This window comes from Macrobrachium nipponense, chromosome 1 (assembly GCF_015104395.2).
Source record: "Macrobrachium nipponense isolate FS-2020 chromosome 1, ASM1510439v2, whole genome shotgun sequence".
Taxonomy (NCBI): domain Eukaryota; kingdom Metazoa; phylum Arthropoda; class Malacostraca; order Decapoda; family Palaemonidae; genus Macrobrachium; species Macrobrachium nipponense.
The window spans coordinates 192,004,342-192,029,505 of NC_087200.1; the positions used below are offsets into that span (position 1 = coordinate 192,004,342).

Genomic DNA, 25,164 nt, shown 5'->3' on the forward strand with positions numbered 1-25,164 from the left:
CTTCTTTCCCCTTTCTGACCAACCAATCTATTTTTAGAAGCCTTCTCAACCACTTTTAAGAAATTCTCTATTCTGTCTCTTTCTCTTTGTTCTGAAATTCCTTTTCGTGAACAAACCGTGCATTTTATTTGGACTAATACAAAACTCCTAGTTGTGTCTGTTTTAGAACACACACACACACACACACACACACAACCACAGAGAGAGAGAGAGAGAGAGAGAGAGAGAGAGAGAGAGAGAGAGAGAGAGAGAGAGAGAGAGAGAGTTATAAAATACACACTTGCCAACCTTCACCTTTACCCATTAGGAACCTTCTGGTAATCTCATATTGACCTTCAAGTGTTAAGGTTTGTGGTTTTTGTCTCATTTTTATGAAATATTTTCTTACAAGGTATGAGTTGTATTAAACATATGGCGATGCATATTCAAAGTAAGATATATTTTGTTAGGTTTTTGGAATGCCCTCTGATATAATTTTATAAACAATTTTTAATTTAAATTACATTGTATAGATAATAAGATTTGTATTTTGTGACTTGAGGGCAGAATTTTTTTACTCTATTTAAAAATTTTAGCTTGTGTGACAAAGCTAGAGTTAGTTTACTAAAAGTTAAAAATACTTTTCCAGGCAAAATCACAGCGAAATTGAGAAGCGTCGACGTGATAAGATGAATACATACATAATGGAGTTAAGTAGCATAATTCCTGTTTGTACATCACGCAAACTAGACAAGCTGACAGTGCTACGAATGGCTGTACAGCATATGAAAATGTTGCGTGGATCTCTCAACTCATATACAGAAGGGCATTACAAGCCAGCTTTTCTATCTGATGATGAACTGAAGAGCTTAATTTTAGAAGTAAGTATTTTTGCAGTTTACAGTATTTTTTTTAGTTTCCATTGAAGATATGATGAATAGGATTACACTAAGTTTTCTGCAAGAAAATCAAGCAAAAATAAAATTCTTGATTGTAATTCTTGATATATTGGTGAAGGTACACTGAAAATACTGAAGCTTTACAAGGACTACTGTCTTCATCATAAGAGGGAATGTAACTCTTAATTGATACAGATCTTATTTCTTTTATTGAGGTTCGAGGCATTACTAAATTATGTATTTTGTTCCAGGCGGCAGATGGTTTCTTGTTTGTGGTTGGCTGTGATAGAGGTCGCATTTTGTATGTATCTGAGTCAGTATATCAGACTCTTCATTATAATCAGGTACTTAGTAAGAAATTTCATGTAGTTATAAATTTCTAAATTTCTGAATTGTATGTGATGCATTAATTTATAGTCTTAATTTTGGTAAATAATTTTGATTTTTTTTCATATTACATCTTATGCTAAAATGTTTTCTTCACTGTTAGATAGGAAAAACTGTTTCTTTTATTTGCAGAGTGAATTACTAGGTACAAGTTGGTTTGATATATTACATCCTAAGGATCTGACAAAAGTCAAGGAGCAGCTTTCCTGTTCTGATATAAGTCGTCGGGAAAGGCTTGTTGATGCAAAAAGTAAGTTTTTTATTTCCTTTTTATTTTTTCTGAATGCTCTAAATATGGTTTTTAGGCATGTTTAAAAATTTTTATGAAAGGTATGAATTGATGTACAGTAGTGCCTCAGGATATGAAATTAATCCGTTCCGAAGCGGCCATCGTAACCTGATTTTTTCGTATCTCGAACCACGTTTACATGTAAATTGACTAATTCATTCCAAGCCCTATAAAAACAGCACAGTAAATTTTATAATAAAGCTAAATTGACTGATAAACAATGAAATACAACAATTTGGACCATTCAATACCTAACATAGCCTATACTATACCTGTAAATAAAGTGTATTAGTGTACATGGTACAAGAAATACTGTTCGTACATATGTAGCAAAATGTGGAACCTTACCTTTCGAGTGAGGCGATCTCCAAAAGTGGTGACAGAGGAGGAGGACAAATGGCAGAAAACATTAACACTTAACTTTAGAAAAAACTTGAAATTAATTTTTTTTTTTTTTTTTTTTTTTTTTTTTTTACTTTATACTTTACGTTTTTTTTTTTTTTTTTTTTTTTTTTTTTTTTTTTTTTTTTTTCCAAAAAAAATTTCAATTTCTTCACCACTTTCAACTTTGATTTTTCGTATCACTTGGATCTTCATGTTTGCTTACTACTAAAGGCCTCTTTAAAAATTAACTATCCAAGGAAGATTGCTTCTGCTTGCTTTTCACAATGTTCCTGAAATGACTCAGGCAAATGTCATCGAACTGCGCAAGCATATGATCTGTGTAAGACTTTTCAGGGTGTCTTTTCTACAAATGATTGCACATTGTGAAAAGCAGCTAGAGCATCCTTAATTTCTGCCATTGTCATAGGGTCGTCCTCCTCCTCCTCGCCGCTGCTAGAGAACTCTTCTTGAATGACGTTATGTTGCACGGCCTCCAACTCCTTCAGGTCATCCATCGTTAGCTCCTCTTGGTGCTCCTCGAGAAGGTCATTGATGTCGTCCTTGTCAACGACCAGCCTTATGGACTTGCCGAGTGTAACGATCTCGTCAAGATCTGGTTCCGAAACATTTTCAGCATCATGAACTGTTTCTAAATCTGCATCAGCTTTGCCCACGTTGAATCCCTCGAAGTCTCGGGTGGATACAGCATCAGGCCAGAGTTTCCTCCACGAAGAATTCAAGGTTCGCCTCGAAACCTCCTGCCAAGCTTGATCGATGAGTCGGATGCATATCACGATATTGAAATGCTCCTTCCAAAATTCACGCAAGGTGAGGTTTGTGGTATCGGTGATGTCGAAACATCTCTTGAAAAGATGTTTCGTATATAGCTTCTTGAAGTTCAATATCACTTGCTGGTCCATGGGGTGAAGGAGAGGGGTTGTGTTAGGCAGAAGATAAAGAACCTTGATGAAAGAATACTCCGCAAGGATATCTTACTTGAGGCCAGGAGGGTGAGCAGTGGCATTGTCCAACAACAGCAGACATTTCAGAGGGAGGCGCTTCTCTTCCACGAATTTCTTCACTGTCGGGCCAAAACACAGATTTACCCACTCGGTGAACAAAGGTCTTGTTATCCAGGCTTTCGCATTAGCCCTCCACATCACCTGAAGCTTCTCCTTTAGCACTTTGTGGGCCTTGAAGGGTCGAGGAGTCTGAATGATAGACAAGTAGGGGCTTCACCTTACAATCCCCACTGGTGTTGGAACAAAGTGTGAGCGTAAGCCTGTGTTTCATAGGCTTATGCCCGGGTAGCTTCTTCTCTTCCTCTGTGATGTATGTCCGATGAGGCATTTTTTTCCAAAAAAGGCCAGTCTCGTCACAGTTGAAGACTTGCTGAGAACTGTAGCCTTTGTTGATCGTCATCTCGTTGAGCGTCTTAATAAAGGCTTCGGCCGCTTTCGTGTCCGAGCTGGCAGCCTCCCCATGCCGCACCACCGAATGGATGCCAGTCCATTTACAGAATTTATCAAACCACACATGAGAAGCCTTGAAGTCTGGGGTTGGCGTCGATGTCCCTTCTCCTCCGTCATCTTTGGCCTGGGCAATCAGATCACCGAAGATAGTTCTGGCCTTGTGGCAGTTTGCCTTCTCGGTTATCGTATCACCAGCAATTTCTTTGTATTTAATCCATACAAGAAGCAGCCTCTCCATCTCATCATGCACGTGGCTCCTCTTGTTAGACAAAATAGTCACGCCCTTGGAAGGTGCAGCTGCTTTGATGGCTTCCTTCTGCTTAAGGATGGTGCCTATTGTCAACGGATTTCAGCTGTATTCCTTAGCGATCACACTCGACCGCATGCCAGCTTCATACTTCTTAACTATCTCCACCTTAGTCTCCAAAGAAAGCATCCTCTTCTTTCCATGAATTTCAGGAACATTCTTGGGACCCTAATTAAGTTAATTAAGTTCACACACAACGCGATAAAGTATACGTATATGTAAACGAAAGAATTCTGCGTGCGTCCGATAACGCTGATGCAATGAAGTGGCCGAACGACGCCTTTACGTAGAGGCATGATGGGATAGATGCTGACCAATAGGAGAGCAGGATCTTATGGCGGTGACTAGCATCAGGAACCAATGGGAGAGCGGGAGGATGGTGGCAAGTCTACTCAGTTGGTGGCGCGCGAGTTTTAAAATTGTTCTCGGCGGTGTGGGCAAATCTCGGACTTTACAGTACACCCTTTCGTAACCTGAATTATTTTCGTATACAGGAGCAAAAATATCTTCGTCTTTGCTTTCGTAAAGGGAATTTCATATGTTGAGGTTCCACTGTACTAACAATACAATTTCGTCCTTCAAGCCTCTATGATTTGGTCCAGACTATACAAAAAGTTGGGCTTGTGTTTGCTGGGGATGAAGGGATCCATAAGCTGATAAAATATTGACTAAATTGTCTGAGGCTTCAAAGATGATGAATGTAGGCTGATGCTAAATATTGGTTTTGTAACATTGTTAATCTTGTTTTGAAAAAAAATATTTCCAGTAACCTCATAATTAAAATTGGAATGTATTATATGCTTACTATTAAACATAGTAATTTTGCCTCATTATCATGAAGTCTGTGCATTTCACTTCAATATAAGGGATAACATTCATTGTATAATTTACGTCTTATTTGGTGACTTTTCGTAATGAGTGTGATAATTTTTTGTTTCTTGTGACTGCTTTTTCAAGATGAAATATTTTCGAATTTATATAATATAGAAAATTCTTGATTCAATATTATTAAATATACTTTTATTGATGATCAACTAAATTTGGATCTTCATATTTCAGCATTGTTGCCTGTCAAACCTGATGTGCCTCAGGGTCTCACAAGGCTCTGTCCTGGATCACGCAGGGCTTTCTTTTGCCGTATGAGATGCAAATCTACTGCTGTGTTGAAGGAAGAAGCTGATTCCTCAACAGGCTGCCAGAAAAAGAAATCAAAATCTCAGAGTTCAGGTATCTGCTCCATGAAAGTATGTAATTTTTTGTTCATAAAATAATTGAAAATGGCTGAGAGTTGCTATCCTTAGGCAGAAGAAATCATGGTCTTTGTCTCAGTCTGGTATACTCTAATACAGTGGTACTTCATAATTTTGATGAACATTCCGCTTTTCGAAAGAAATTTTCTAGAAAATTTTGTATCGTTTGTCGAACAAATTCTCATACTTCGAACTAACTGACTGATTATCTTGTTTATACGGACTTGTATTCGACAGCCTACTGCATCCTACAAGAAAAACTGTATTAACATGTTTTTTCATTTATAATATATAATTTTAATGATGGGACTTACCCAGTAATTATATAGATAAGAGTTTCACTTGCCCGGCAGTTAAATTCCGAAATTTGCAGGCTGCTCTAATTTTTTGTCTTGTTTTGGTTAGGTAACCACGACCCCACCCACTTTCAGGGAAAGAGAGGAATCAATTGGCAAAGAGCTCAGTTTTTTTCTGCTGGCTGATGGCCACAGACTGGTTGTCAGGTGCATTTAATAATGGAATCTTGACTTTTCCTTTTGTTTTTCAGCATTTGAAGTACATGTTATTTATGATGTTTTGGCCAATTCTGTTTCTGTTTGGTGCTTGTTACTGAAGAACTAGATAGTTTTTTGGACTTAATTATCGACTTGTCTCTCTGTTTTTTCAACATGTCGGACTCTAGTGTTGCTAACATTAGGTATTGTGCGAATGGTTGTAAGACTAGATTGACTAAAGAGTCTTATGGTACACATACCATGTTCCCATGTTGTGGGCAAGTATGCTCTGTGGATGTAAGGTGTTATGGGTGTGTAGATTGGGATGAGAGAACATGGAGGAACTTAGAATCTCATTTAAGCAAATTGGATAGAGATAGGAAGAGAAAAGCTTTAGATAGAGCTAGTTAAAAATTGGCTTGTCAGGGATCATGGGATTTGAATGTTTCTGTTATTTCTCTAGCCCCTTCTCAGGCTCCCACACTTCCGATCTCAACTCCATCACCAGCCTAGAAGAAAAGTTTGAAAAACATTTTACCCTGTTAGTTTAGACAATGGAGCAGCTTGGTTCATCAGAGAAAGTCCTGATGGACAAGGCAAAAAGTGACAGTGCAGTGTAAGTGGAGGAGGTGGCTGTTTGTCTTATCAACTCTCCTAGGCAAAGGTCACTGGCATACTCCCCAGTACATTGGAGGAGTCAAACTGGTAGTGCAAGGGAGGTTGGTGGGATCTGCCCACGAGCACGCCCGTCAGTTCAACCTGCTATAGTTTCCCAGGTTGCAACAAAGAACTGCTGGAATGGTCTCTCTTTGTAAGTGAATTAGTTATCTAGTTCTGGAGACTCCTCTCCTTGTTGACGTCGTCGTTGGTGCTTAAGCAGTAAGTCGCGGCCTCTTAAGAGGGCCTCTACAAATGTAGCACCACCACTCATGGTTCCTATAAAGAGGTCTAGAGCTCTGCACCCATTTTGCAGTCATTGGGACAGTCCGGAGCAATTTTCTTCTGATTGCCTCTCAGAAGGTGGTACTCCCCCAGCCCCTGCTACTCCCAAGGTTCCCGTGATGTCAGAGGCAGTTAAGTGCCCATTGGTGCCAGAATTCTCTTCTATCAACAAGTGCCCGGTAGCGCCCATTGGTATGGAGTCACAGCAAGGTGCAGTTGTACCTAAGCCCCTCATGGTGCCGCCTCCTCTGGTAGCTCCCGCTTTTTCAACGGAAGTGGACCCTATTCAACTGAAACTGGACATTTTGGCCTTACTTGTTGATGCTCCCTTGACGCCTCAAGCTCCCGCTTCATCTGAGGCGCCAGTAGCAGCTGGGATACTTCAAGCGTCCATAGGTATGGAACTTCTTTAGGTGCCCGTCATAGCTCCAACTCCCCAAGCTCCTCTGGTCACAGACACAACTCAAGGTCCTGTGGGTCTTTCTCCCGTTTCATTGGAAGAGGAAGAGGTACAGGATCAAGCTGCCTCTTCGGGGTACATCGCCTTAATGAAGTTCCTGTTGACTTCTTATCCAACCTTATTTTTGCCTACAGTTCCCTCATCACCCACATCAACGTTAGTGATGGATATTCCTTCGTCTGCTTCTTCCAACATACCGAAGATGGTGCTTTCTTCTTTGGCTAAGAAAGCATTTAAGGACATATAAGCATGGCTAGCAGAAAAGAGGAATCAGGCAGTACCTCGATTAGTATTTGACTCTCTAGGATTTTGAGATGGAGGTATCTCATATGCCACTAAAGAGGTACCTTCCTTGGAAATCTGTGCTTCTTCCCAAGGAGACATCTCATGATCAGTAGATTTGGCAAGGCACTGCTTTCTCATCAGCCAAGATATTGTTTTCGGCCTCGGAACTTGTGCATCTACTCAAGAACATCTTCAATGTGCTCAAAGTTATGAACTTTCTTGATTGGGCAGTGGGTGCTTTGGCCAACAAAATTAGATATTGCTCGGTCTTGCCAGAGACTGTTTTGTCAGACTGGTTAGGAGTTTTATCTTGTATTCACAGGGGAATCACTGATGGCTCCCATGAACTAGCTTCCCTTTATATGCTAGAGACTCTGAAGAAAAGCGACCTCTGGTGCTCTTACACCTCTAACTAAGGGAGTTACAGCTACTCAAAGATTGGTGTTGCTGTATTTTCTGCTGGATAAAAGACACCTGTTTCCCCAGTCTACAGTCCTCAACATAGCTTCTGAGTTGCAGAAGAAAAGCACGCAGGATCTTCTTGCTCAGTTCATCAAGACCCCTAAGGAGACTCCTGCTGTAAGTTTGTGGCAGTCTTCCTTCAAGGCCACAGCCCTTTCGGTTCAGACCGAGATCCTTTTCTAGTTCAGAAGAAATACTTGTTTCGCCTCGAAAGCAGTCAAGAAGACCTCTGCTAAAAGCTCTTCTCATAAGTGAGGAGACTGTCCTCTGTGCTTGAGTCAGAGCCAGACTTTCATTTTGGGAGTTTTGGCAGAAAAAGGGAGCAGAGGCCTGGCTAGTGAAGTTCTGAAAATGCCTCCCTTAGTCAAAACACCAGTCATCTTGACCGCTTAGTACTTGCAAGGGTCAGAGAAGATTTTGGCGCTTACAGAAGAAATTGTCTCATTTAAAAAAGGGGGCAATAGAGCCAGTGCAATACCTTTGTTCTCCAGGTTTTTACAACCATCTATTCATGGTTTCCAAGTCATCAAGGGGCTAGAGGCTCATCTTGGATGTCAGCGCTCTCAATGTCTTCGTCCTGAAGACAAAATTCAAGATGGAAACAAACCAATCAGGCCTGTTGTCTATTCGCCCTGGAGATTAGATGGCGTCCTTAGCCCTGAAGGACACGTATTTCTATGTTCCTATTTATCCCAGCTCAAAGAAGTATCTCAGGTTTGTATTTGAGGGAAAAGTTTAACAATTTCGGGCTCTTTGCTTCGGTCCTTCAATGGCGCCTCAAGTTTTCACCAAAGTAATGGCTCCCATTGCAAAGTGGCTACAGGGGGTGAGAATCTCCCTGTATTTGGATGATTGGCTTCTCAGAGCCCATTTAGAGAGTCAGTGTACAGAGGACCTCAGGAAAACACTCTTGTTAACACAGAAATTAGGAATTCTAGTAAACCATTAGAAGTCCCAATTGATCCCCTCTCAGAGGATTCAATATTTGGAGATGATAACAGTGTCTTGGGACTTTCATTTTTCCAACACTGAAAAGAATAGCATCTTGCATAAAGAAGGCACAGGAGAATCATTCTCTGGAAGAATCTCAGCCAACAATTGGATGAGCCTTGGGTTTTCTATCATCAGTGGAACAGTTCGTACATCTGGGCAGACAACATCTTAGACCCCTACAGTTCTTTTCGAAAGCGAGCTGGAACAGGAAGGTTCTTCCAGACTTTTATGTGTGTCCAGTGACAAGAGAAATTAAGGAGGACCTTCTCTGTTGGAACCCAAGAAAAGATATTCTCGAGGAAAGTCTCTTTTTTTCCGTTGAACCCAGACCTGAACTACTACTCAGATGCATCAGATTTGGGATGGGGCGCTCCTTAGAGAAGAGCGAGGCATCAGGGATATGATTCCCAGAACAAAGGTCTTTCCACATAAATGTGAAAGAACTCAAGGTGGTACATTTAGGCCTTCAGTCCTTTTTTCAAGAAGTAAAAAACAAGACAATTGTACTATACTTGGACAATACGACAGCACTCTCTTACATAGCGAAGCAAGGAGGAACTTGGTCTTTCTCCGCGTACAATACAGCAAGAGACCTTCTCTTATGGGGAGACCAGAACAACGCCAGGATTAATTACCAGAATTGTCCAAGGAAAGATCAGTGTTTTAGCAGATGAACTAAAGCCATCAAGGACAAGTCCTCTTGATGGAATGAACCTTGGATCCACTGGTTTGCCTAGATCTGTGGAAGCTTGGGGAAAACAATGATGGACCTTTTTGTGATGTCTCGGAACCATCATCTTTCTCTGTATTGTTTGCCACTACCAGATCCCCAAACCTGGCCATCAGACGCTTTCCTCCTGGACTGGTCGAACAAAGATCTGTATGCCTTTCCCCCATTCAATTTGAAAAGAGGTGTTAAACAAGTTTTTGTCTCACCAGAATGTCTCTATAATTCTGATAGCACCGTTCTGACCGTCAAAGGAATGGTTCCCTCAACCTGTGTAAGCCTTTCCGGGGTGTCTCTTTTCTACAAATGATTGCACCTTATGAGAAGCAGCTAGAACATCCTTAATTTCTACCGTTGTCATAGGGTCGTCCTCCTCCTCCTCGCCGTTACTAGAGAACTCTTCTTGAACGACGTTATGTTGCATGGCCTCCAACTCCTTCAGGTCATCCATCGTAAGCTCCTCTTGGTGCTCCTCGAGAAGGTCATTGATGTCGTCCTCGTCGACAACCAGCCCCATGGACTTGCTGAGTGCAAAGATCTCGTCAAGATCTGGTTGCAAAACAGTTTCAGGATCGTCAACTGTTTCTGAATCTGCACCAGCTTTGCCCACTTCGAATCCCTCAAAATCTCGGGCGGATACAGCATCAGGCCAGAGTTTCCTCCACGAAGAATTCAAGGTTCGCCTCGAAACCTCCTGCCAAGCTTGATAGATGAGTCAGATGCATATTACAATATCAAAATGCTCCTTCCAAAATTCACGCAAGGTGAGGTTTGTGGTATCGGTGATGTCGAAACATCACTTGAAAAGATGTTTCATATCCAGCTTCTTAAGTTTGATATCACTTGCTGGTCCATGGGCTGGAGGAGAGGGGTGGGGTTAGGCAGAAGATAAAGAACCTTGATGAACGAATACTCCGCTAGGATATCTTCCTTGAGCCAGGAGGGTGAGCAGTGGCATTGTCCAACAACAGCAGACATTTCAGAGGGAGGGGCTTCTCTTCCAAGAATTTCTTCACTTTTGGGCCGAAACACAGATTTACCCACTCGGTGAAAAAAAAGTCTTGTTACCCAGGCTTTTGCATTAGCCCTCCACATCACTGGAAGCTTCTCCTTTAGCACTTTGTGGGCCTTGAAGGCTCGAGGAGTCTCCGAATGATAGACAAGTAGGGGCTTCACCTTGCAATCCCCACTGGCATTGGAACAAAATGCGAGCATAAGTCTGTCTTTCATAGGCTTATGCCCGGGTAGCTTCTTCTCTTCCTCCGTGATGTACGTCCGACGAGGCATTTTTTTCGAAAAAAGGCCAGTCTCGTCACAGTTGAAGACTTGCTGAGAACTGTAGCCTTTGTTGATCGTCATCTCGTTGAACATCTTAACCCTTAAACGCCGAAGCGGTAAAAAAAAAAATGTCTCCCGTGTGCCGAAGACGTTTCAGAGTGAGCGCGGAAGCGGAAAAAATATTTTTTTCAAAAAATCACAGCGCGCTTAGTTTTCAAGATTAAGAGTTCATTTTTGGCTCCTTTTTTTGTCATTGCCTGAAGTTTAGTATGCAACCATCAGAAATGAAAAAAATTATCATTATCATATATAAATAATGCGATATATGATAGCGCAAAAACGAAATTTCATATATAATTGTATTCAAATCACGCTGTGCGCAAAACGATTAAAGGTAACAAGTTACTTTTTTTTCGTTGTAATGTACACTAAATTGCAATCATTTTGGTATATAACACATTGTAAAACGATAAAAGCAACACAGAGAAAATATTATCACAAAATAATGCATGAATTCGTAACGCGCGGATGTAAACAAATATTTTTTTCAAAAATTCACCATAAATCTAAATATTGTCCTAGAGACTTCCAATTTCTTTCAAAATGAAGAACAATGATTGAATATTACTATACTGTAAGAATATTATCTTACAAATGCAGTTTTCAACCATATATGACGAGTTAAAGTTGACCGAATGTCGAATTTTTATATATATATGCAATTATTTCAGAAATAAGAAAAGCTACAACTTTCAAATATTTTTCGTTTTATTTTACATGAAATTGCACACATTTTCATATATAAAACTCTATGAAATGCCTAATATGAAACGGAGCAAATATTCCGAGAATGGGACTTACGCATTTCGGAGATTTGTGGCAGAGAATCCGCGCGCAGAGGGAAGGAAAGTTTTTTTTAAATTCACCATAAATTTAAATATTGTGCTAGAGACTTTGAATTTGTTTCACGATGAAGATAAATGACTGAATATTACTAGACTGTAAGAGTTTTATCTTACAATTGCGTTTTTCGACCATTTCGGTAGAGTCAAATTTGACCGAACGTGGTTTTTTTTCTATTTATCGTGATTTATATGCAAATATTTTAAAAATGAGAAAAGCTACAACCTTCAACTATTTTTTGTTGTATTATACATGAAATTGCGCACATTTTCATATATAAAACTTTATGTAACGGCTAATTTAAAATGGTGCAAACATTACCACAATCGCATGTATGATTTTTTTCGGAAGAGTTACCGCGCGGACGTAAGGAAAAAGTTTTTTCATAAATTCACCATAAATCGAAATATTGTGCTAGAGACTTCCAATTAGTTGCAAAATTAAGGTAAATGATTGAATATTACTAAAATATAAGAGTTTTAGCTTACAATTGCGTTTTTCGACCATTTCGGTAGAGTCAAAGTTGACCGAAGGTTGAAATTTTGGCAATTATTGTTATTTATATGAAAATATCTCAAAACTGATAAAAGCTACAATCATGAGTATTTTTTTGTTGTATTCTACATAAAAATGCGCATATTTTCATATATAATACTCTATGTAACGGCTAATTTAAAATGGTAAAACAATTATGTCAAAGTGACGAAATAATTTCAGAGATGTGTCACAGATACTTTTTAGTGCGGCAAGAAAGAAATTCGCGCTTGCGCGCCTGCGTAACGATTGTAAACACAACAACACCTTGATCCGTGAACTCCCAGCATCCCCCAAGGCGCGTGATTCAAGAGTTTTCGGCTGGTAGGCCTAAAAGTATTTTTCCGCGAATTTTTAAAAAACTTTTGTATGTCGACGTAAAATACGTCCAGTCGGCACCCGAGAGACAAAAAATGTCGACGTAAAATACGTCCAGTCGGCGTTTAAGGGTTAATAAAGGCTTTGGCCGTTTTCGTGTCCGAGCTGGCCACCTCCCCATGCTGCACCACCGAATGGATGCCAGGCCATTTCCGAAATTTTTCAAACCACCCATGAGAAGCCTTGAAGTCTGGGGTTGGCGTCGATGTCCCTTCTCCTCCGTCTTCTTAGGCCTGGGCAATCAAATCGCCGAAAATAGCGCTGGCCTTGTGGGAGATTGCCGTCTCGGTTATCATATCGCTAGTGATGTCTTTGTCTTTTATCCAGACAAGAAGCAGCCTCTCCATCTCGTCATGCATGTGGCTCCTCTTTTTGGACAAAATAGTCACGCCCTTGGAAGGTGTAGCTGCTTTGATAGCTTCCTTCTGCTTAAGGATGGTGCCTATTGTCGACGGATTTCGGCCATATTCCTTAGCAATCACACTCAACCGCATGCCAGCTTCATACTTCTTGATAATCTCCATTTTTGTCTCCATAGAAAGCATCCTCTTCTTTCTGTGAACTTCAGCAACTTTCTTGGGACCCATGACTACGTATACTGTAAGTAATTAAGTTATGTAGTATATGTACTAAAGTTCTCACACAACACGATAAAGTAGTACATACAACGAAATCACTAACACGAATTTACGTTGATAAACGAAATTGTATAGAACGAACAAATTCTGCGTGCTTACGATAATGATGCTGCTACCAAGTGGACGAAGGACGCCTTTACATAGAGCATGATGGGAGAGATGCTGACCAATAGGAGAGCAGGATCTTATGGCAGTGACTAGCATTAGGAACCAATGGGAGAGTGGGAGGATGGTGGCGAGTCTACTCAGTTGGCGGCGAGCGAGTTTTAAAATTGTTATCGGTGGTCCGGGCGAATCTCGGGACTTTACTGCAACAACCTTTCATAACCTGAACTATTTTCATATGTAGAGCCAAAAAAATCTTCGTATTTGCTTTCGTAACTTGTTACGTAAGCTGGGACTTTCGTATGTCAAGGTACCACTGTATTACCAAACAAATTGTGAGCAATGGCATCTGTAGAGATTCCATGAGTCACAAGACAGGATTTGTTTCGGTAAGGTTTTTCATCATGCCAAAGAGAAAAAGACAAGCAAAACATCTTGCTAACATACAGAAGAAGAAAATTGACTCTAATAAGAGTTCAGAAGATCATAATATTGGTGATAATAGCGGAGTTAGTGAAGGAGAGAGAGTGTGTTGCGTAAGAAGGAGCGCCATGTCTCCCTTGATGCAGTGCCCCAGGCTACGATCTTTGAGCAGAGATATTCATTTATGAATTAATTATGATAAAAAACATAGTGTTGGTTTTTTAATACCCAAAAAGGAATATAAAATTCATAATAATCATGATTTATTAACATTGTCTTTGTAAAAATACAAAGAAAACTTTGAATGCCCGTATCTCAAAACTATACTTATTGAACTTCAAATTTATTTTCTCCCTTAGTTTTAAAGTTATAGCATTGAAATTTGGTATATAACTTAGAAAGACATTATAGAACAATCAGTTATAGCCATTTTTTCCACTTTTTATTAAAGAATTTTCCTGATTTATAGGATTATTTTTTTACCATAATGAAAAAATTCATATCTATACAGTGGACCCCCCGTATTCACGGACACACATTCATGGATTTCTCAGGAACATTTCCCCCCATTATTCGCGGAAAATTCACCTATTTGCGGTATTTATCTATGAGAAATATCCATAAATTCCAGTTTTTTTTTTTTTATAAATTTTATCATAAAATGCACTTTTTGTGATAAAACTAATAAAAAAAATCTAAGTTTAAAAAGTTTTTAGTGGGTTTTCTTGAGTTTTAACTAACAGAATAGGCTGTTTTCAGCATAATTATAGGGGTTCCAACTATTTGCGGATTCTAACTATTCAGGTAGTAATCCCGGGTCTTAATATTAACTCTTTCATATCCGCTTAGTTTTGAGCACTGTGTCCCCAGATATCCGAGGTGTCTGGGAGCACTCGACAGTGCGAAAAAATAATTATTTCGAAAATTTAGCAAAAATATAAATTTCATGCCAACAACGTTCATTTTCCTGTCCTTTTTTTCTAAATGTTAGTATTTTATGGTGGAATAGTCAGAATACGAGTCCCAGCCATCTAAATACGAAAAAATGTGAGTTATTTAACAAAAAACAAAAAAAAATCTTTACTTTTTTTTATATTTTTGTTTGTAACCCAAAAACTATGAGTCAGGCGAATGAATTATTTATTTATGAGAAAGCCAATAAAATTCTCTAAATATCGACATATAAATCAATGGAAAACGAATAAGTCCAGCCGGTGAAAAAATTGATAGAAAAGAGGGTAAGAAACAGAGCGCTCTGCCCGGCGCACAGTGAGAATTAATGCTAGAAAAAAAAAATTTTAAGAGCCCTATCTCGGTTATTTTTCATTGAAATTCCTTTGTAAATATACAAAAATGTAGAGGAAATGTGAAAAATAAAGGGAAAGTTAAGAAAGATGGCTTTGGTAACGGCAACAGTTTCATTTTGACGTTATAAGTTGATCGAAACGAAAAAAAATGTTACCGTTAACATTATCGTTCGTTGGTCAAATGCTATAACAGTTAGGCGAATGAATTATTTTTTATGAGAAAGCCAACAAAATCCTCTAAATATCAATATATAAAACAATGGAAAACGAATAAGTTCAGCCGGTGAAAAAATTGATAGAAAAGAGGGTAAGAAACAGAGTGCTCTGCCCGGCGCATGGTGAGAATTATCGCTAGAAAAAAACTTTTTTGAAGAGCCCTATCTTGGTTATTTTTCTTAGAAATTTGTTTGTAAATATACGAAAATGTAGAGGAAACGTTGAAGAATAAAGGGAAGGTCAAGAAAAATGGCTTTGGATATGTCAACACTTTCATTTTGACGTTATAAGTTGATCAAAACGAAAAAAATGTTACCGTTGTCAACATTTATCGCTAGAATAACAATTTTTTGAAGAGCCCTATCTCGGTTATTTTTCATAGAAATTACTTTGTAAATATATGAAAATGTAGAGGAAACGTTGAAGAATAAAGGGAGGGTTAAGGAAAATGGCTTTGGTAACAGCAACAGGTTCATTTTGACATTATAATTGATCGAAACAAAAAAAAATGTTACCGTTGTCAACATTATCGTTCGTAGCTCAAAAGCTATACATAACAGGCAAATTTCTTCCTCTTAATCCTGACGGAGTAGTTCCATGGCTAGGTTAATCCTGCGAGCCTTCCAAGAAAAGTCAATGTCCATTAGAAGCCTCCTTATCTTGGTATCTTCTGGAGATTCAGAGCCCTGCCGAAACTCTAATCGTCTCTTATGGGATGCACTAACGCATTTTCCATTACTTTTACCATAAAAACTATGCGAATGCATGTTGGAAAAATATTGTTCTTGTGTGACGTTACCATGTAAACAACCACTTGTGTCAACAACAGCTCGCAATTGGGTCACTGAGAGGGAAGTGTAGGTGCGATCAGCTGATTTCATTGTGAGAATTTTACTACGCCAGGGATTTGAGCATGCGCAGTACAGAAACTACTTTGCTGGCGTATTGATACCCAAGATACTCGGTCCAAGGTATGATCTAGCCTATGGAAATCGCTACTTGTCCAAAAATACAAAAAAATGCCCCTACCATACGTACAAAAAATTTTGGTAAATTTTACGTACCGCTACATCAGTTGGATAGATAGGGGATATAGTATTTTTACTTACTATTACGTCAGTTGGACATGAAAGGGTTAAGTATCAAGGAAGGAGATAGAATTTGAAAAATGGTTATTTTAGGGATAAATTGCACTGGCATCACAAAACCGAATGCCAGAGGCAAAAATCATATGCAGTTTAGAGATGTCCCAAGTCACCTTATTAAGTGGTATGAATGTCAAAATCCTGTCCTTAAAAAATGGCATTAGCCAGCCGGCACCTTTAAGTGTGTCTCCATATAACAAAGGTTTTGATTGTATTTAATAAATTGCCATTCTTCAGAAATATAACGATTAGGTAAATTAAAAATGAAGATATTGAGAAACTTTATTTGTTCACCTAACTGACATCCATTGTTGGTTGAATTATGGACATTCACTTGAGTTATGTTTTAATTGTTGTTATATTCATTGTTTGCTCTGAAGGTTTTTATTATGTGAGCTGTCCATCAAATTATCCATGGTCAAAAGAGAGAGAGGAATATTGATAAAATTGCAGTATTTTAATTTGTTGCCAAATTCATTATTCCATAAAGTTTGCCATATATTTGAGAGGCAAAATAATCACTGAGAAGATTGGTGTTCATTTCATCTGGTTATAGTTATTACAGCTTTGGCTGCTTTATCAATATCTTAAACTCCCATAATGCCCACATGAGCCAAGCTCTTTAATTTCTTAACATACACACAGGTTGATTTTACTATTCTTCCGTCTTTAGCTCTTTAGACTTCAGGTGCTACATTCAGGGGATTTCAACATTAGAATTAAAGTTAACCATGATTGATGGGTGTAAGAAAAATTCTTTTATTTCTTAAAGACTACAGAGCTCGAATCACAGTTTAGTTGGAAGTTTGAGAAATTGAGAGCCCTCAGAAACCAGAGCTCCAAAAATATTCTAATTGAGTACTGTAAGCATTTGAATACAGTGAGGTGAGAAGTTTGTACTTCATGATTTATCAAAAAAGACAACAGAAACCAACTAAATAGCATACAAAAAAATGAAGACAACAGGGTAATGTTAAATGAGAATGTGCTATGAAGCAACACAATTACTAAGCTGATAAGAAATTACATCATGTTACAGAAAAATCCCCTGCCAAAGGAAATTATTACTGGAATTGACAAGTAAAAATGAACTAGACACTAGGAAAAATTAAAATTATTAATGAAGTACGGATAATTCCCCCCAACACCCAGTGCTCGTGAATTATGTAATTATAATTAACAAGCCAAAATACATGCAATGAAAGAAATGTACTCAGAAAATGAATTAGGTAATGAAAAATGAAGGCACTGTGGTTTAAATCATTAGAAAGCCATATTCTCATTGTGACATAGACAAATGTTGACACAACCAAGTCACACTAAAGGATAAGTAATTGAGGAATTCAGGTAGCAGTTAGACAAGGCAAAAGAGATAACATATTTTATGTTTAATCTAAAAAAATAATAATAATAGATTATTAAATAAATAAAAAATAAATCATATGAAAATGGTGATGATCAGGTATCATTATTTTTTATGTATTAGGAATGATACAAAAAGGTGATGTATAAGAGAGGAAAATTTTTTTATTTGAGGTGTTTTATTAATAAAATCATCAGAAAAGATTAAAGTTATGTACACATATTAATAATGTAAGCAGAAATTATTATTGTAAATAACAACATTGGTTTAAAGGCCACTAAAATTTTAGAAATAAGAAAGTTGAGGTTGTTTAAAATTAAGAGACAAAGAAAAAAAAAGACCAAATTATTTTTATTACTTTCATTTCTTTACAGATAAAAAATATAGCGTCATTCATTTCACTGGCTACCTCAAGTCGTGGGCTCCAACTAAGGATCCGTTAGAGGAGGATTCGGAGGGTGATTCAGACTCCTGCAATTTATCCTGTTTGGTGAGAAAATTATTTAAAATTACTTGGCTTTACAAAATAGGTCATGTAGATAATAAAATGTAGCAAACCATCAGTAGGATTATGGTTATCATTTCAATTTTCACATATTTTGTGGCAAATATGCTGGAACCCCAACTTATGGACTCACTTATCAAATTATGTTATTTACTGGATAATTAATTCCAAGTCTGGAAGAATAGAAATTAGATTTGGTACTCAACAGAAAAATTCAGTAAGCAGGTTAGACATGTGGATATTGAAATAAATACTGATACTTGCCTAGTGGATATTGAAATGAGGAATACTGATACTCACCTATCATCAAATATAATAAAGTATTGTTCATATGTGGAACAAACCCTCAGTCTTAACAATAGGATAATCTTCTTTTGCCAGCTGGAAACAGGTTAAAAACAATCAAAGATTGTAAAGCAAGGAATCTGTGGCATCTGGCAACTCATGCATATACATACAAGGTGGAAGGTGGTCACCAACCAGGCATAGAACCTTGTGATGCAACAATCTTTCTTTGTCTGCCTTGGAGAGTAGTCACTTTAGCTCTCCTCCCAAGCCAGTTGCTTCGTTTACTTGTGATTTCTTTTTGTTTCAGTGGTGCTTTGTGTTGTTATGGTGCCCTCCGCGTCTGCAAGGCCTCATCAACAAGTGTGTCTGGGCATTCGGGGTTTTCCATGCTCCAGGTATTTGGCTTCTACAGTTACAGATCCCTATACGACATGCAGTAGGTGCCGATCTAATTTCTGTACCTACTAATCCTTGCCTGGAATGTCGTTCCTGGCCTAAAGTCTCAGTGGAGGGTGTTTTACAAGAAGAGGGAACGTCAGAGTTTCTACTTGACCTTTTTGATAGGGTTTTTTGCCTGACGTTTCAGCATCCCCCTCTTCCAGAAGCGTTCCCCCTGCTTCGGTTGTACTGCTGTCGCCTTCCCTTTCTTCCATCAATTCATCGTTGGAAGTATCGGGAGTTGCACAGGATGAGATTATGTTTAATGTAGCCCCCCCTCTCCTGCGGGATCTATTGTCCTTCCCGAGAGAGGCTATACCTGTTTCCTTTACTTCAAATTCCAAATCAGACAAGATGGTGGCTGTTTGGGCATCATTAGGCCTACAGGGTTCCACTCCTTGGATGGCCTTCTCTCGCATTTCTTGGTGGCTTGTACCCCCCGTCGGCCACATTGGCAGTCCCCCCACATCCAGGACTACATTACTTTGGCTCTCATGTGCTGCCTCCTAGCGGGATGCCTGTATCAAAGTTTACACTTGCTGGGTCACCCTTTATCACTCCGCCAGCCTATGATGTCGGCTTCCTTCCGTTGTTGTGACGTCATCTCTTCCTCTCGCTGAGCCATTGGAGACGTTTCAAGCGGGTTTGAGACACTGGACTCTGTTTTTCAAGAGATGTATTCTGCTCTCTCTGGCAAGAAGAGTTGTAGGAGTGATTCTTCTCTTCCCCCTTTTAGCAAGAGACATCGCTGGCTTTTTTACACAGCCGTGTCTCTCCCTTACACATACATGTTAGCCCCTTATCTCAACCATCTCTGTCTCCTGTACCTGTTCCAGTCCGTCGTAAAGATGATAAGGCTCCGATTAAGAAGTCAAAGGTGCCTGCTATGACTCTGTCTCATACGCCTTCCAAGGAGTCTTCTCTCAGCAATGTTGAGGTTGACCATCGAGTACGTAAGGCTACTCTGGGCCGTGGACGTGTTTCTTGTTCGCCTCCCAAAGACCGGGACCTTAGGAATCGGTCCCTGTCAGGAAGTTTACTTCGTCTTTGTTCCCTGTCTCACAACCGTGCTCGTGTGTCATCTCACGGCTGTGTACTTGACTCGTTGCATGTCCATGTACATGATTTGTCTAGCAAACCTGTACGTGGTTTGTTGCACTAGCGTGTATGCGGTTTGGGTCGAGATCGTTTACAGGTTTCTTTGTATAGCCATGTTACGGAACCCTCTGTTTCAGGATCTTCAGCAATTAGGGGCTCCACTCCACCTGGTTGGAGTCATGATGCCCAGCTTCCTGAGAAAGCCTCTCCAGTGCTGTTAGGGAAGGATGAGGATCCTTCCAAGCCTTCTTTGTGCCATCAATCTCCTTTGCTGGAGCTGGAGGAGGGAGACAACCAGGAGTTTCTGTCCTCTTTCTCATTGTTGATCTCATTTGGGAGTTCAATAATCTTGGGTCTAGTGCACAGACTCTGTCTTCCATGACCCCTATGGGTATAGAGGCCTTGCTAGGCCCAAGGCAAGATAGTAGGGCTTCGTTTGAGCTTCCCTTGTCAGACATGATTAGTCTACCTTGCAACGTGTTAATGCTTTGGTTTCAGACTGAGATGGCTCTCTACGCTCCAATAGGTCCTTGAAGTTTCTTCCTCCCCCTCTAGTGCACAAAAGGAAGTATTATTCCACTAATGTGATTCAGCTGATGTCCCTTCATCTTAATTTGGATGTGATCCTTCTTGAACCTGGTTTGACCCTGGATCAGGTTAGGTCTTAGGGTCTGTCGGTTTCATCGCAAGAAGCCTTGGCTATGGAGACTACTACTGCTTCCATCTTCCAGACTGTCTCATGGCTGGATTTGTGGTCCACCGCGGTAGCCAGGATAGCTTCGGATCGAGCAGAGGGAGGTTTAGTCAGTTCTTCCTCCTTGGTCAGGCTATTGTAGTCTGGTGCTAAGGCCATTTTATATCAAAGCCACCTTAGCGCAACTTTGTGGTCCAACCCTCTCCTAGCCAGGAGAGATGCGGCCTTGTCGAAGGTGGCGGGGTCAGTAGATCCGGAGTCCTTGTTGGCTCTCCATAACGGGGATCTCCTTGAGTCACAGTTTCTTTTCCCAAGAACTCATTTAGAAGTTGCGATCAAACGGTGGGAAGCTTATACAAAGGATAGGTCAGTACATCAGACGATATCCAAATCAGAGGCTCTTCTCGTCTTCCCCCTCCCCCTCCGCAACGCCGGACATGACGGTCTTCTCATGTCAAGTCGTCTAGGCGTTCAACTTCTGTAAGAGTTCCTCAGTCTTTTTCTCCATCAAAGTCAAGACAGCAACAGCACAGCGTCGCTTTCAATCTCACCCCTTCAAGGCTGGGAGGGGCTCTAGAGGAAAGGGCAGAAGGGGTCTTCAGTAGAGTGGGCACTCTCCTGGGTAGGGGGATGCCTGGCAGGCCATTGGGCCAGATAGCAGTTGCATGGAGTGGAGAAATGGGTAGTAGATGTTCTTCAGGTGGGGTATCTACTACCCTTTGACTTCTCTCCCCCTCTCTCGGATAGACCCCCTCTCAATCTGACCTATGCTGACGGCTCCCTGAAGTACTTAGCTCTTCGGGAGGAAGTGTTGAAGATGCTGGACAAAGGGGTGGTGGAGGAAGTGCAGCATCCTTCTCTGGAATTTTACAGTTGGATTTTCCTGGTTCCAAAGACTACAGGTGACTGGACCCCTGTGATCGACCTTTCCACTCTGAATCACTGTAGGGAGGATAAGGTTCAGGATAGAGACTCCTCGGACAGTTTTGGCAGCGATAAAAGACAATAAATTCTTGCTGTCAATAAACTTGAAGGCTGCTTACTTTCAGATTCCAATCCATCCTTTGTCCAGGAAGTTCCTTTGCTTCAGTCTGGGAGAGCAAGTCTTCTAGTTCAAGGTCTTTTGCTCCGGATTGACTATGGTCCCTCAGGTGTTCATAAGGGTCTTTGCCTTAAGGGCCCCATACACTGAATGATTGTCTGAACGACTGTCTATCGTTCGTAAAAACATTGTGTTTGGGCTTGTCTGAATGCAAAAGTGGGCAGAGTTTCATGTCTAAATGATCTTAGCTGAAATCTGTCATGACCAGGTTGCTGGCTTGCAACTTATGTCTGTCACACACAGGTTGTTCAGTGTATGTGTTTGTCTGCTGATATAATGCTATCTCGCATGTCTCTTCTAGAGATGATGCTATGTCTTCCTGAGACAAAATCTTTGCCTAGACTGAAATCGGTGTGGAGAATGTTCATACTGTCTGAATACAGTGGACCCCCGTGTTCGCATTCTCTGGATTCGTGGACTCACACATTCACGGATTTCTCTCGGGAACGTGTCTCCACATTATTCGCGGAAAATTTGCAAATTCCTGGTTTTTTTATCAATTTCATCATAAAATGCACTTTTTGTGATGAAACTATTAAGAAAACCAAGTATAAAAATTTTAAGTGGGTTTTTCTTGAGTTGTAACTAACAAAATAGGCTATTTTCAGTGTTTTTATAGGGTTTCCAACTATTCGCAGGTTCTAACTATTCACGGGGGGTGTCTGGTACGCATCCTCCATGAATACGGGGGACCACTGTAGTGTGTGTGTGTGTCAATAACGACAATCGTTCTTACAATTGTTCAGTGTATGGGGCCCTTTAGTCTGGACGTGGGCTCATGCTCAAGGGATTCACCTGTTGAGATACCTCGAAGACTGGCTGGTCTTGGCAAGCTCCATGGAGAAACTGCTACTTCAAGACAGGGATCTCCTTCTTCATCGGGAGCTGGGCATAGTAGTAAACCTGGAGAAGTTCAATCTGGTTCCTAGCCAGAAAGCTCTCTACTTTGGTATGGATATAGATACAGCAGTGTCGAGGGTTTTTCCGTCGGACTAGAGGTTGGAGAAATTTCGGTTGGTGACACGCTTATTCCTGTCAGTCAGCCAGCTCACCAGTGGCAGATCCTTCTGGGGATTTTGTCTTCTCTGGAGAGCTGGTCCCTCACGGTTGGCTTCACCTTCGGTCTCTGCAGTGGAGACTGAAGGGTTTCTGGTCTTTGGTGGGGATTCCCCTCTGCAGAGAAGAGATGAGGAAAGAACCCCTCCAAACTGTCTCCCGTTTTCAGATGCTTCCATCAACAGTTGGGGTGCTCATCTGGAAGATCTTGCCTTGGGCATTTGGAGTGCGGAGGAGAAGCTGCTTCACATCAACATTTTGGAGTTAGAAGCAGTTTCCTTAGCATGCAGGAATTCCGGGAGAAAGTAGAGGGTTGTTCTGATGTTGGACAATACCACGGTGATTGACTGTGTGAACAAACAGGGGGGTCTGGAGTCTCACCAGCTCCATTCGATGGCAGTCGTGTTGCATTAGTGGGCGATTGACAACTCGGTGAGTTCTCCGCCAGGTACATTCCAGGCAAGAGGAATGTGGTGGCCGACAAGCTGAGTCGTTGGAACTAAATCTTGGGCACGGAGTGGTCTCTGCATCAGGACATGGCAGACAGGCTTTTTCACGCTTTTGAAAGGCATATGCTTGACCTCTTCACCACTCGCTTCAACAGGAAGCTGGAGGTTTACTGTTCAGTGGTCCCAGATTCTCTAGTTCTAGCAGAGGACGCCTTACAGCATCCTTGGAACAATGTCAAGGAGTATGCCTTCCTTCCATTTTGCCTGATCCATCAAGTTCTGAACAGAGTAATGAGTTCTCAAAATCTCAGGATGACCTTGGTGGCACCTATGTGGCCTCAAGTGGAGTGATTCCTGGACCTTGTGTCTCTTCTGTCAGAGGTTCCAAGAGAAATTCCCCCATGGCAACAGCTCCTTTGCCAACCTCATGTAGGAAGGTTTCACCAGTCAGTAGAGTCCCTGTCTCTTCATGCTGGAGACTATCAAGTATATCTCCTATGAGCAAGAGGGTTTTCTCAAAAGGCTGCAGGACGGATGTTCAGCTATCTCAGGAACTCTTCGTCAGCAGTTTACCAGGGAAAATGGGCAGTCTACTGTGATTGGTGTCGTTGACAGGGTTTCTCTCCATTCAGAGCTTCTGTTCAATGGATAGTGGATTTTCTGATCTTCCTCAGGGATAAGTAAGAAAGGTTTATGTTTCAGCTATCAGAGGCTACAGAGCGGCCTTGGTCTTGGTGTTGTGCCTGAAAAGCGTGGACATCTCTTCATCCTTGGAAGTCTCCTTGTTGTTCAGGATTTTTGAACAGTCCTGTTCTCCAGGGGAACTCAAGCCTCCTGCATGGGATCTTTCTCTCTTCCTGAGAAGTCTCACTCGAATTCCATTTGAGCCCTTACGTTGGTCATTAGACAGGGATCTGACTTTAAAAATAGTTTTCCTGTTGGCCTTGGCTTCTAAGATGAGTTAGGGGTCTATGGCTTTTGAATTTATCCCAGAATTCATAGCTAAGACCCAGAATCCAGTGGTGCATGATGAAATATTTTCCTTATTTGTGTGCAAGAGAGAATAAGTGAATTGGCTGGCCTCTTTCTTTCTCTCCCCTTCTTCTTCCTACGGGCGGGTTGAAGAATAGACACATCATATGCTGGGACTGGTTTGATACAGGTGAGTAAGGTGGTCTGCTAGTATTCAGTAACAAAGGCTCCTCTCTCTAGCAAGGGAAGTGAGGAGTGGTGACAAACCCCTGTGGCTTGCATGGTTTGTTGCTTGAACAGGCAGTTTTCTTTTGTTCCTGAAATGCCATGAATCTGGCCATATATCATTGTGTTTCAACCCAGACAGCTGAGTTTTTAGATATCTGATTGTCTATTTTCTCATGGGCTTGGGCCCCTTCTGTAGAACTCGTTCTTCTGGGAAGGGTGGTCAGGTGGGTTAACTGCCGGCCAGTTTATGATGCTTGTACCTCCCTCCAATTATAAGTCTATCCTATTGTCAAGACCAAGGGTTTGTCTCACGTATGAACAAATGACAAATTTTTAATCAATTTGTATTTTACATAACTAACAAGCCTAAGGTCTTAATGTTTACTACCCACCTCTAGCCGCCCCTCTCGCATTTCCTGAGTTGGGGGAAAGACAAGCACGTCACGAGGTTCTATGCCTGGTTGGTGACCAGCATCCACCTTGTATACACATGAGTTGCCAGATGCCACAGATTCCTTTCTTTACAATCTTTGATTGTTTTTAACCGGTTTCCAGTTGGCGCAAGAAGATTATCCTATTGTTAAGATCTCAGGTTTGTTAGCAATGAAAAATACAAATTGATTAAATATTTGTCATGTTTCTTTGTTTATAGGGTAACTGACCCCTCATGCCCTTTTCTGTACCTTTCTCCTGTTTTTAATTTAGTTTTTCTAA

General features: G+C 40.5%; 1 protein-coding gene and 1 long non-coding RNA gene across 2 annotated transcripts in view; both read left to right on the forward strand.

The window, feature by feature from the left end:
* The window catches only part of LOC135219954 (uncharacterized), a 224,577-nt gene that overhangs the window by 143,882 nt on the left and 55,531 nt on the right, over window positions 1-25,164 (forward strand). The window lies entirely within an intron of this gene.
* Window positions 1-25,164, forward strand: part of LOC135219953 (protein cycle-like) — a gene marked incomplete at its 5' end in the record, with an annotated part of 77,833 nt that overhangs the window by 17,306 nt on the left and 35,363 nt on the right. The window contains 5 exon segments of the mRNA XM_064257197.1: window positions 629-860; window positions 1,130-1,222; window positions 1,398-1,515; window positions 4,777-4,944; window positions 17,995-18,110. Coding sequence (XP_064113267.1) covers window positions 629-860; window positions 1,130-1,222; window positions 1,398-1,515; window positions 4,777-4,944; window positions 17,995-18,110 — 727 coding nt within the window.